The sequence below is a fragment of the Tyto alba genome, unplaced genomic scaffold (genome assembly GCF_018691265.1).
Source record: "Tyto alba isolate M040663 unplaced genomic scaffold, T.alba_DEE_v4.0 Super-Scaffold_18, whole genome shotgun sequence".
In the NCBI taxonomy this organism is placed as follows: Eukaryota; Metazoa; Chordata; class Aves; order Strigiformes; family Tytonidae; genus Tyto; species Tyto alba.
The window spans coordinates 19,341,195-19,354,156 of NW_024881280.1; the positions used below are offsets into that span (position 1 = coordinate 19,341,195).

At 35.6% G+C, this 12,962-nt stretch overlaps 1 protein-coding gene across 7 annotated transcripts in view; it reads left to right on the forward strand.

Annotated features, from left to right (window-relative positions):
- NUBPL (nucleotide binding protein like) overlaps nucleotides 1–12,962 on the forward strand; it is an 87,708-nt gene that overhangs the window by 6,160 nt on the left and 68,586 nt on the right. For 6 of the 7 annotated variants that reach the window (XR_006165153.1, XM_042791017.1, XM_042791018.1 and 3 more), the window contains 2 exons: nucleotides 190–224; nucleotides 11,588–11,678. Coding sequence is in view for 4 of the 7 variants with exons in the window: in XM_042791017.1 (XP_042646951.1) it covers nucleotides 190–224; nucleotides 11,588–11,678 (126 nt within the window). In the remaining 3 variants the exon portion in view is untranslated. Of the gene's footprint in view, nucleotides 1–189; nucleotides 225–11,587; nucleotides 11,679–12,962 lie in introns of those variants that run through there. The other variant, XM_042791020.1, reaches the window with a different exon arrangement.

The window sequence follows — 12,962 nt, forward strand, 5'->3', positions numbered from 1 at the left end:
CTGCTGCTGCTTAAACTGGTAATACTGTAGAGGTGCAAGAAGTTAAGAACCAGGATGATGAATGCAATTAATAAGTAAATGTGATGTGTTTATATTATATTTTCTCTTGTTAGTAATGGTAACATTATCAATATTGAGGAAGCAAGTTTTCTTGCATTTAATTTTTTTTTTCCTTCTTCTTTCTTGCAGTCAATATAGCCCTTGCCCTGGCAGCAAATGATTCGGTAGGTGAACATCTAATTATCAGCCTTAATGTGAAACAAGTGTGTGTGTCATAAATAAAATGGTTACTGCTGGGGGCAGTCACATACTTTAAATATTTACTTTGAAAGTTTTTTTTTGTTTGTTTGTTTTTCATGGACTTTTGAGTTTATATTGATTTGTTTATATTTTTATCAGTACCACAAATGACTTAGTAACTCTCATACTTCATCAGGGTTTGGCTGTGTCCTTTCCCTTGTGTGTCTCTGAGTTCAACAGCAACTCTGCAAGGATGCATAGACATAGTAAAGGATGTTTGTGCAGGTTAGAGACGTGTAATAAATAATTAAATTCTATCACTTCAGAGCACTGACTTAGAAAAATTAAGAGTAAATGCTGGATGATGTCCAAACCATTTTTTTTTATAGCTCTAAAGATTTACTTTTTCCAGAGAAATTAATGTGTAGAAATACCGTATATACAAACAGCTGAGGGGAAAAAAGGAGCTACGTGTCTTCCCTAAAGCTTGGAAATATATTTTCTGAGTGACATAATATCATTGCCCGGTTTGGTATTGCTCAAACTGTTACTTGGACTATAAATAGACAGTGGGAACCATTCAAGCATAGAAACAACAGGTCTTCATTATGTCCACCTGCTGCTATAAACTGGGAGCTGTTCCATTGTGCACATTTGTTGCCACAGAGGTAACTCAGAAGCAAGCTTCACTTCCTATGTAAGGGTGTATAATGAAGGTGTTGTACTCATAAAGCATTAATTATACAAAGTATCCTCAAGTACTTCAATCTGGTAAATGTTGCATCTTTTTCTTGTTGTAAAAGATGAGTAAAAGAAAACAACAGAGTGAGGTTTACATGGAGTCTACACTCTTCCTGTAGGAATTTTGTGAAAGATTAAAAAAATTTCCATAAACTCAGCCATACTTGATAAAAGGAAAGTGTTTAAAGCTGTTATATCAAATATGTACTGTTTGTAATGGCATCTGATCTTGATATTTTGCAGCTTTTAATTCTGTGTTTTAAATAGGCTGCTGGAGTAATTTGATGTCAGAGAAAAATCTGTCATCTTGAAAAGCAAAACTGCTTGAATGATTCCGTCTAATTAACTTTAAAACATGGCATTTGCTGTAATACTTTTACAAAATGAATGTGATCCTGCAATGTGATCTGTGTTGTGGTGTGGTCATTGAGTAGCTCCATGGAAACCATGTCAACTAATTGCACATAACTTTCTGTACCAGCTTAAGTGTTTTTAGGATTGTGCCTGATAGTTTTCAAACACGTAGTGTTGTGCATTGTTTATGTTTAGATAAAGCATCTCTTAGTAATTGACATACACAACTTTTGTGATTATGCCCTTTATTAGGAGTTAAATGTCTGGCTTTAAACATAGTAATGTGATACACCACTTCAGTTGCCCATTAAAGCACTTGTAGAGCACACAAATAAGAGAGACCATTGTCTGGAATGATTGAAGAAGTTATTGCCAGAGTTATTTGGAAAATCAGGGACTGAGAAATAATTTTAAATGAAATTGAGCCAAGAAAGTTAAGTAAACATGGAATGTGCTGGTCATTTCTGATATTAGGATTATGTTGTGGTGTAAAATTGGAGGCCAGCATCTGGTGAATGTTAATCAATGAAGAGCAGCTGAAATTGATGAAATAGCTGTGACTTACAAGAACTGATGGTCACAATTTAGCAAGGTGCTGCCGTGGTGAAATTGTGCATTGATAAAGTTACAGGATAGAAAATACGAAATTAAGGCGGACTGAATGAACTCAACTCTATCGTGTTTGTTCATGCATTAATATCTTTTCTTGTTTGTTTGTTTTAAGATAATGATGGCACACGTCATCCTTATTTTTAAACTTTGGGCTTGAATTTGCTAGTATGTTCATTTGTGTACTCCCATTTATTTCAGTTCAGTAGTTTTGGGAGTCAAGGTTACGAAATTAGTATCTCTGGGGCCATGATTCAGGCTGGGTTTGTCCCGTGCTCTGAACTGTAGGGATCATTGCAATGTTCAGTTTTGTTAAAGTGAAATAAATAAGACTGATTTCCAGAGTCCATTGATGCTTCCTTCTGAAGTTTATAGTGTATTTCTTTGACCTCAGATATGCAGCAATGGACCTCTTCATTTTAGTAACTACTGATTGTGCATCATCTTCCATCGCTTCATTGCTATCATAAGTTCATCTCTTTCTGAGAAAGCAGTAATGATTCTGTTAGTAGATCAGAGCTTCAGCAGCCGTCTGCAGCTTCATTACAGTCCTTAAGTGTCTTATAGGCAAAACACAAACTTACAGAAACTGATGCTTGACCTTGATGTACTGTTTAAAGGAGGAAAGAAAGGACTTACCAAGACAGATAGGTCACCATGAGAAAGGTCTGTGCTTCCTTCATTAGGTACAGTCTGTTTCTGTTACAAGTTCAGTGTCTGTAACTTGATTTTCAAAGCAAGTACTATACTGGAGCTAAATGACTTTAAAAATGATGTTGTCTTCTGATCTTTCAAGTGTTCTTTTTCTATGATTATCCAGGTCACAGACCATTGAGAACAACTGTTTTCTGGTGAGGGAGATCTGTGGAAGATGCTTTCAGAGGAGATTGGATTAGAGTAGATTCTTGCTTCTTTCAGCAACAGCTGTGACATTTTATTGTTTGATACTGTCATAAGATGGAAGAAGATTAACAGTCAAAGCATAAAGGGATTTTTTGTCTTCTTGATAAAAGAAAGCTTTCTTCCATCTTTTCTTAAAAGCCTACTTTCTATAGTTAAAAAACAAAACCAGAACCCCACTGTTTCTATAGATAGATTTTTTTTTTTTTTTTTTTTTTTTTAATATGGAAGCTTTTTCAATTATAGTGATGGTCTGAAGTATTAAGGCATCAATAGAGCCTTGGACATTGTCATTGGCGCACAGTGTTGTTGGCAGAGCTGGGATTAGAAGTCAGGAGTTCACGTCTTGCATGCTGGTGCTCAGTCTGTTTGGCATATTTTTACCTCATGGTTACAGAGTAAATAATTCAAGACAGGATTTCATTTAGATGCCTAGATACCACGTCCAAGACAAAGTAGGTTTTTGGGGAGTTTTGTTTTGGGTTTTTTTGATGCAAAGCCAGGGAGACAAGCAGGGCAGCCTCTTATCCCTTTCTGGAATTATTAGGCTTTTGGTACCCTGGGTTACCTGTTGTAGATGGATTAGTTAAGTATTGTATAAGCTCTTGTGCCTGTACCAAGACCTATAAATCTATACAATGTTCTTTTTGTGTTAAGAAATAACTTAAAGTTCTGTCCTTGTGTCCTATTTTTAATTGCTTGCTTAGTTTGACAGCTGATTCTTTTTGTTCTTTTGATGTACCAGCAGTCAGTTGTGCTCCCCTAGGAGCACTTGGGAAGAATTTTTGGGTTTCGTGCCAGGATGATTCATATTCAGAGTAGAATGACTATTTATGAAAGCTGCCTGGCCAGAGACAATTTATTATAGTAGAAACAAGTTGAATTAATAGATGGCAGCAATAATAAGATAGAGATTGCTTGTTTATGAACAGAGTATTTTAGCGAGCAAACACCAGCTGTGCATGACTAAGGATGGCACAAATCCAGTTGGGAGGCTGCATGCTTGTGCTGTCACTATGAGGCAAACTCCCCAGTCAGATTTCCTTTGACTCTCCTTTTCTTTCCAGGAAGATTTACATTTTTCACTATAGGATGAAATGGTTTTTGTGTTGTGAAGGGCAGAAGAGCAAGAAGTAAAACCATATGGAACAAATTAGCATGTAAGCATAAGCAAGTGGCTTCTGCCTGCAGTAGCAGGGGCAAGTGATTAACAGCATCAGTTTTAACTATTTTAGTTTAGTTCTGTGTCAGGGCGGGTCAAGCAGACCAGGACCAAAATTTGAAATACACCAAGGGTCATTTTATCTTAAGGAGTGGCCTTTGTTTTCCCAAGCAAACCCACTGGTTGCTGAGCAACATTGTATTTTAAATGTAAGGCTGTGTTAAGGTAGTAAGGGAGGGAGGGAGCGCAGGGAGGGGGGCGCAGTGCTTCTTCCCGCTTCTGTCAGGTGATGAAAGGTCCAACACCTTGTGTTGTAATGGAAATAAAGCTGGGGAAAGTTGGTGGTTAGCTAAATAAAAACACTTACTCAAACAGTATAAAGGTCAAGATGTCACAATGCAGATATATCTATATATTTTTTTTTTTAAAAAAGCAGAAAACTCGTGTCTATCTGGCTATTACATACATGAGTAAGAGGTTTCTCACAAGTATATAGTAAATTACAGTGTAGAAATTATGTAGTTATGAGCAGAGTCTTCATGTGAACTCACTATTGTGATAATAAAATTAGTTCTAATTATTTCAAAATGTGTATTTAAACAAACAGCTCACATTAATTTTAAAACTACTCAAAATCCATCCAGCCTATTTTCTTTACATTCCAGCCTTTTTTCAAATATTTGGCTCCTGTAATTAAACTGTCTACAGGATAATATTAGACTGCTGCCTTAATAGACGACTTCACAATGTATATACATTTCTTTCTGGTAAGGAGAAAGTTCCATGTGGAGCGAGCAAAAAAATCTAGAAGCATTTAGGCAATGATGGGCTCCTTCACTGAATAATTATAGCACGAAGACAACTTTTGACCTGTTTTGTCCTCCTTCTGTGCAGCTTTCCTGTTTATTAGGTAAGGTGTTCATACTTGTTTTTTAATGCTAAAAAGTGTCAATAAAGCTGGAGATGTCAGTTTGAATTGATTTGGGTTATTTTACAATGACAGCTCAGCTTCTAGATCAGCTGAGAAAATGAGAGAATAAAGCCTTAAATATCTTACTGTTTTTCAAGTAAAAAAAGAAAGCAAATAGAAATATTTTTAAACTTAGGTCACTAAAAATATTTTATTTTAATCAAATGACTATATGCTTAATTTGAGGAAAATAAAATTTTTCACTTTCTTTTTTTAAAAAGTATTGCATGTAGAGTTAATTGCCTGAATCATGAGTCTTCATGTTGTTGAAAGCCTAGTGCAGATGTCAGAGAGACTGATGTGAAAAGTGGAGCATGTTTATAATAATTTGGCATACTGTGAAAGTGGTGAGGCATCTTGTAGAGATGTAGTAATGTTTGGGATTCTGTTTTGGATTTTGGTAATTTATTTTTAAAATGGTGCTGTGTTGAAATTTTTTTTTCAATAGGATACCTAATGTTCAAGAAGGCCAAACAAGGTTGAATTACTGGTATCTGCCTAGGAGCTACTGCACACTGTTGTAGAAACATGTGCCAGAGAAGTTCTGTAGCTGACAGAAAATTAGAAGATTTTCATATGAAGGAAAAGGGCTTTTTCCAGTAGAAGAGTGAGTGTTTAAAACAGGTCTGCACTTCTAGGACAGAGAGTGAGAAAACTGTAGTGGTGCTTTTTTGGCTTTTATCTAGTTTACAGCCAAGCGCTTAGTGTGCAGCTGCAAGAGTTAGAGAATTAGGGATTAAAAGAGGCTATTCGGTGTGTCAGTGTGTCAAATGAGGAATCCAGAGCCTACCCTGATTTTAAGTTGTCCTATGTGTTGCTGTTTGTAGTTGAGGATTAGCTCTCAGTCTATAATGACATTAAAAGGGTAAATGGAGTGTCCTCGTGGTGGATTAAGAGCACCAGTTTTAAAAATAACTGGAACATTCACTTAGCGAAGCTGGAATTTCTGTCTTTGGAATGGGCTGCAGCTGCTGAATATTGGGAGTGCTTCTAACATAGGGAATCCTTCACTGTCTAGAACAATGACAGCTCATTAACCTGTGCCTTCATCCCTCCCAGGCTGAACACCAGGGAATTCTGGTGGTCTGCAGAATTTACTTCAAAGTAAAATATCATCCGCTAACGTCCAGTGGGGATACATATGCCCTAGCAAAAAGTCTCAGAAAAGATGAGCAAAAATGAATTAATGCTGTCAAATAGTCTCTGAATGTTTTGCAGTAACATAGGCTATGTTGATTAACAGCTATTTATAGCAGCTTTTTGTGAGCTGATTTTTTTTCTTTTTTCTTCTTCCTCTCTGTTGGCATAAAGTCTTTTATCAGGCTTGTTCTTCAATAAAGCATTTGGCAACTTGGAAGAAATCGATGAATATCAGCAGATTATCCACTGAACACAGAATTATGTGTGGAGGTGTCCTCTGTGATATATGAATGGAATTGGTTGTGTTTGACTGAAAAATCTGTTACTGGAAAATGTGATTGATTTCATAGTTAGTATTACCTGACAGAAAAAAGGGAACCCACATAAAGAAAGTGTGTGAGAGACTAAACAACTCTTTAAGTGTCTACTAACTAAAGCAGTTAACAGGACGAAAGATATGGATCATTTTGTCATTAGCATGGACCTATGTCACCTGTACAAGGACCATGTATAGTAAAACTCACCAACCTAAGAGAACAAATATAACAGCAGTTGAATAATTTTTAATCTGCATACGGAAAAGCAAAGGAGGCAAATTTTACTTTTTTTTTTTTTTTTTGTACAGGTTCTCTCTCTGCCAGTATATAGAGGGACGGTGTCTAATATGGCTTTCAATAACTTTGTTTTCCCCAAAAAGGATTTATTGCAACTAAGTCCAGAGCTTGAAAATCATTAATTCAGAGTACAGCTGTCCTGCAAATCTCTGTTGCTCACAAGGCAGTGGCCAAGTTCAAAGGCTAAACAACTTTAATTATGTTGAGACTCTTGCCAGAGAAGTTAAAGGAAAGTATCTTTTTAGTGAAGTTATCTTTCCCTTTAGTTTGTACACTGCACAAAATGAAGCCATAGGATTCTCATCTTTCAGGGATATATGCAAGAATATCTTCTTTGTCTATGATGTAGCGTTTGGTTTTCTTGTAAATACAGGAACTATACCTGGTGACTGTGAAAACTTGTCTTCATTTCTTAGTGTAGGTGAGAGGAGTTTCTAAACTGGAATAAAAACTTTACTGTATTTGTACTGTGCTAAGAGATGTAGTGATTATGCAGATATACCTTATGCTAAATATTTGTCAGAAATCTTTAGAGAGGTCTAATTGGGCAAATTAATATTTTGTTAAGAAGATTAATGGTAGTGAAATAAAAAGGAATATGTAGTCAATGATGTAAAAGCAGAAGATGAAGAGGAGTTACAGTTCTTTACCACAGTCCTTTATCATGTTTTGGTTTGGTTTGGTTTGGTTTGTTTTTTTTTTGGTTTTGAGCTCACCAAGTATGGGATGAGACCATGACAGCTAGGACCAGTACCGTAGAAAGAGCAAATCCTAGCAGTAGTTAGCCTATGCCAGAGAGTGTTTAGCGAGAGAGGGGGGGAACCTTAAAAGCAGTGCTAAGAAGGTAAATGTGAATGTCTGCGAGAGTTTAGGTATACTTTTTACTGAATAGACCAAGAGAGTACTTACATGTTTTCAAGTGCTAATAATATATTTATTTCTGATTTTGTGTTCTCTCTGCCTGATGGAATATTGGTAAGGATCTTTGTGTGAAGAGGTTGATAATTTTGCATGTGTGTGTGTAGTATATTTTTTTCAAAGTAGCTTCCAGTGATGTTGAAGTACATGATTAAATCATACAGGAATGGTTATGTTGTCGGTTATATCTTGAGAGTGTAAGCTGTTCAGAACTTTCAGTAAAGCAACAAATAAATACAGGCCTCTAGAAAGTATTTTCCAAGTGTAGTAAACTTGAAGATTGATTCAAACTTTCTTCTGCAGCTGGGTAGATGGAAGGAAAAGGACAAATGTTAACTTGAGAACAGCTGTTTTGAACTTGGTTATTGCTATGCTGACTGGAGAGGTGGAATGCTGTTTGTTTAATAGCACAGGATAGAAATATTTTTATAAGGAGAAAATGCAGCTGTAAGAAGATGGTGGAGTTGTATTACCTGAATCTTTTTCCTGCAGAGTGCCGAGGGTGGCTGTAGCAGTGGTGTGTGCTGTGCTCTGAAAAACAGTTAGAAGCAGGGGGACTTTGACTTGCTTGGATGCACTCTGAGATGTCTGTGCATATGAAAATAATGTCAGAGGACATTAGAGGAACCCTAGAGGTTGTTTTTTTTTTTGCTTCTTTTGAAGTTGCCTCCCTGTTCCTGCTTATGATCCCCTGTAATCCATTCCTCCTTCCCACATGTTCTTTTTTGCCTTGTCTGATGGTTATGCATGTTTTTTAGGATTTGTTTTAATACAGCAGTACTGTGAAAGATGTGCTGATTTATATGAGGTGTGGATTATATGGGTGAAAACACAATTTATTAAAATTTAATTTAACTTTTTTTATTATTGTAACTCATGCATCTGGATTAAATTTCACTCATCATGAGAAGTATCTGGTGTGGGTCATTCTGATTTAACAGTTTCATGTGGTAGCATCCAGGTGTGTGCAAATTATTTTGTCTCTTGGGGATTTAGAACATTGTAAATGCTGGGAGAGATGATCTGGACTGTGCTGTGCTTGTTTTAAAAGATCTCTTGGTAACTGTCATAATGCTTTTCCAAGATAATTAAACCTTGAGCAGAAGGTTATTAATATTCTAGAGGTGCTTATATATTGCAAATGCAGGGATAGTTGGGAGAAACAAAACTCAAAACTTTAGCTTATTGGGCCAGTGCTTTCTGTATAAGCTGCTACTTTTAGGCAGTATGAACTCCTTTTACCTAACAGGTTGAATTGCTTGGTGAAGGAAAAAAACCTACCTTGGCTTTCTTTAGTGAGGTTTTGCTGGTGATTTACAGATTTTTCCAAAAGACTTTTCTGCTGTAATCCTGTAGAAAGCACCGTGCTTACAGGAACACTTGTACTTTTACTAACATGAGTTGTAGAAGCTGCAGAATCTGTTAATTATTTTTCTGTTTGAAGACAACTGTTTTATTGAACCGTATCCATGAACAAAAGCAGTGCATCTCGGAAGCAGGCATCTTTCTTCTATTGAGGAAGTGTGTAAATTTTTTTAAGAATGTCAGGTTTATTGTATTAGCTTGAAACAGACATCTTTGTAATTTGGAGGAGTAGCTGAATTTGCCAAGTCATCTTAGGTAACTGAGGGATATTTTTCTCCAATGTGAATGTTCATTTCAAGAGATTTGATATGCTCATACACACATTCCTGCTGGCTCCTAGGAATAAGTGGCCTGTAGTGGTGAAGATCTGACTATGGCCAGGAGGTCATGAAGTCAATCTAATTAATTTAGATCTTTCTAAATCTTCAGTCCCTTTAGGCTGAAAATAAAACTGTAATGAATTTTAAGATCACTGTAGTTAGTCTACAGATAATCACGATCCATGTTGGGGGAAAAACCCTCAAAAAGTTGAGGGAAAGGATGTCAGTCAGGTTTAAAAAACTATGTAGGTTTTTCTGCAAATATTTACTTTAATTTGAGAAGGAATTAGGTGGCACAGCCCTTAGATGATGTTTTGATGGGTTCGATTAGCTGCTGACACAGATAAAGGGACTGAGTCATGAATCTTTCTAATCTGTTAAAATATGCATTTTGTACAAGAACAAAGAAGCTCTAATACTGTTGCTGATGTCTTTGAAATCTAACATAAAAACGGGTCTTTTAAATCTTTTTGAAATTGCAGCTTTCATATAGTAGGCAAGAAGAGAACAATTTGTCAGAGTAACTCCTGAACTTTTTTATAAGAGCTTTCACAAGATGTTATAAAGAAAGAAATGTTAAAAAAATCTAAATTATATAATCCATGTAATTACATATGTTTTGTTCTGTTTAATAAAAAAAGATATTGAATAACTGAACCCAAATTTGGTTGATTTTTGTGGTAAAAATTTTTCAAAGTACATTGTAGATCATGTACATTAATGCATTTTTTTGCCTCAGTTGTAAAATTTAAGATGCATTTTGTTTATATTAGGTAAATTTAACACTTCAAATTGTTAATCTGTTAAGTGTGGCTTCAGGGTTCAAGATCAACATCTTAAAAAAAAAAAAAAAAAGATGAAGAAAAAAAAGAAAGCAATCCCCACAGAAAAGCAAATCCCCAAACTCAAATTATTACGCATGTTGTAGTAAAAGGGTTAGTCTTGCTTCTCAGGTCTACGGGCTTCTGTGAGTTCATTTCTTAATTGAAATTCAGATTTATTTAGAAATAGTGTCCTGAATATCTAGGGTTTTAATCCAGGTGCATTTCTGTTTAAAAAACCCCCAGCAAACTCAGGATAGAGACGCTGTATATTTGCATTAAAAGCCTTGTTATACTCTTCTAACCAGAAACTCGATAGTTATCACTGAGCCGTTGTCTTTCTCTCCATCTTTCCCATCAAAGCTGTGATAACAGGATGGCTTAATATATGATACCAAATTACAGAAGTGTCATCCAAAAGATGAAATACACATTTTGAAACACTAACAGTGAAAGCCTGAGTTGGCATTGTTAGAAAAGCTCCCATTGCTGCCTTAACCTTTCAAACAAGCCCTTAAATGTACTTGCTTGCAATTTTGCAAAATGTTGAATACAATTAGCTTTATATATTAGAGAAATTTGATGTTCAGCACTTTAAAGGGCTTGCTCTTTACCACCTAATTTGTAGAACTTGGTAATTGGTAGTGTGTCTTGCCATCTGTAGGAAAAATAGCTTAATTTCCTCAAAATATGTATGTATATCTATAAAAAAGCATATAGAAATTAATCTTCTAAGTCTAGACTACATAGTTGAAATTATTTTTATTTGAAGTTTATCTCCTAAGGTACCATATGTAGTTGAATAAACCCATTTTTTGAGCCTCTTCTATATAAATGCATTTGATTAAAATGTTATGCCTGCTTAATTGGCTTCAGAGACTTGCATTTCAGTATTTTTAAGATGTCTACAAAAGTTTACTCTTCCACTTAAATGGAAGATAACAATATAGCTTTTATGTTTTTCACATTCCTGGTAGTCACTAGTATAATTAAAATTGCATTAACTAAAATATATTTACAAACATTGCTTGGTTGGTTGTATTTTGTTTTGTTTTGTTTTTTTACAATAAAATTTGATACCTTTTTTTAAAAGTTAAAATATTGTTTCTGCATAAATGTACACGAAGTAGAGAGAACATTGCTTATAAAGTTTTTTAATATAAAGTCTGTGGTCTACACTGTAAGTAAGAAACTGCAAGTAAGGATTCTGTGTATTGAGAATTTAAATTTTGTGAAGACGTCTTGCTCAACTTGCAGAGACATTATTGTATTTCATGCTTTAATTGCAATTTAGAGAGAAAGGAAACATAGATAATGTTTAAAATTAAGATTGTATTTTTATGTCTATGGGCAGTTTTGAAATTTTGCTCAACTAATAATTCATAAAGACGGACATTTTGACAAATACTTCCTGTTTTTTGTTCCTTACACAGACCAAAGAAGTTGGTTTACTTGATGCAGACATATATGGACCTTCAATTCCAAAGATGATGAACTTAAAAGGAAACCCAGAATTAACACCAAGTAAGTGGAATCGATTTTTCTTGCTTTGTACAGGGATGAGCATGGACCATTCATTGGTGCTTCCTTGGTATGGCACAGAAACAATGGAAAAAGACCCCCCCCTTTGTGTGTTGTTTTTTTTTTTTTTGTTTGTTTGTTTGTTTTTTTTTAACTAGGCTGTACAAATAGGAGCATATTCAGAGTCTTCTCTTTTTTATGTCGGTCCACAGGCTTTGGGAGTTTCCTGGATTATTACTAGAGACACTGGAAAGGGTAGCTAAGAAAGGAAGGCTATTTTCAGTAGTTTTAAACTTGCTATACAGGATCCCACTATAGAAGATCTCAGAATTAAAAACCAAAAAGCAGTAGTCAAGGTAAAAACCCGAAATAATCTAGGAAATAAAAGAAGGATCATTACAGTATCTTGTGCAAAATGTCATTGAACTGATTCTGTTTGATCTTTTTCTTCAGCCAAACATGCCAGACCACTTGGTTAATTTCTGTTTGAAGCTGTGTGTTTAGGAATGCAGTAGTGGTGACTTCACTACCAGAAGGTAAAGACAGTAGACAAAACTCCTACTTTTCCTTCTGTTAGGAAGGATTCTGGTCTGGGGAAAAGTACATTCGGGTAGGAGAGTCTGGAGAGAAATAAGGAAGACCCAATATAGAAAGGTTGCATCAAGTCTGTTTACCTTTCAGAAATTTAATTTCCATTCAGGCCAACTAGGTGTGAAACTGAAGAATGGCCTCATCATGATACCCTGTTCCATGTAATGCTTGAGTGTAAGGGAGTGTGCTTTCTTTTGGGGATGGTAGGGACACTGAAGTGGTAGGATTTGTTTAATGCTTCGTTTTGCCCATCCTGTGATAAAGTGCATGTAACTATAAAAATTAAAATCATGTAACCACAGACAAAAACAGTCCCAGACTTCAACATCTGACCTACACATTATGAAGTACTAGGATCCTACTGAAGAAAGTAGAAACTGGGAGTACTTGTTGACAGGGGGAAGGATCAAGGACCGTGTACTAGTTGAAATAGGACATAAAAGGGCTTCAGTGAAATAATCAACTGTAAACACCCATTGATGTTTGTGGGCACTAATTGCTAGGTAAAAGGGAAGTTAAATATTCCTTCTACTTCCTTTCATGCCATGATCTTTGTTTATTTATCATAGAATCATAGAATAGTTTGGGTTGAAAGGGTCCTTTAAAGTTTATCTAGTCTACCAAGCTGCAGTGAAAAGGGACATCTTTAACTGGATTAGGTTGCTCAGAGCCCTGTCCAACCTGGCCTTGGATGTT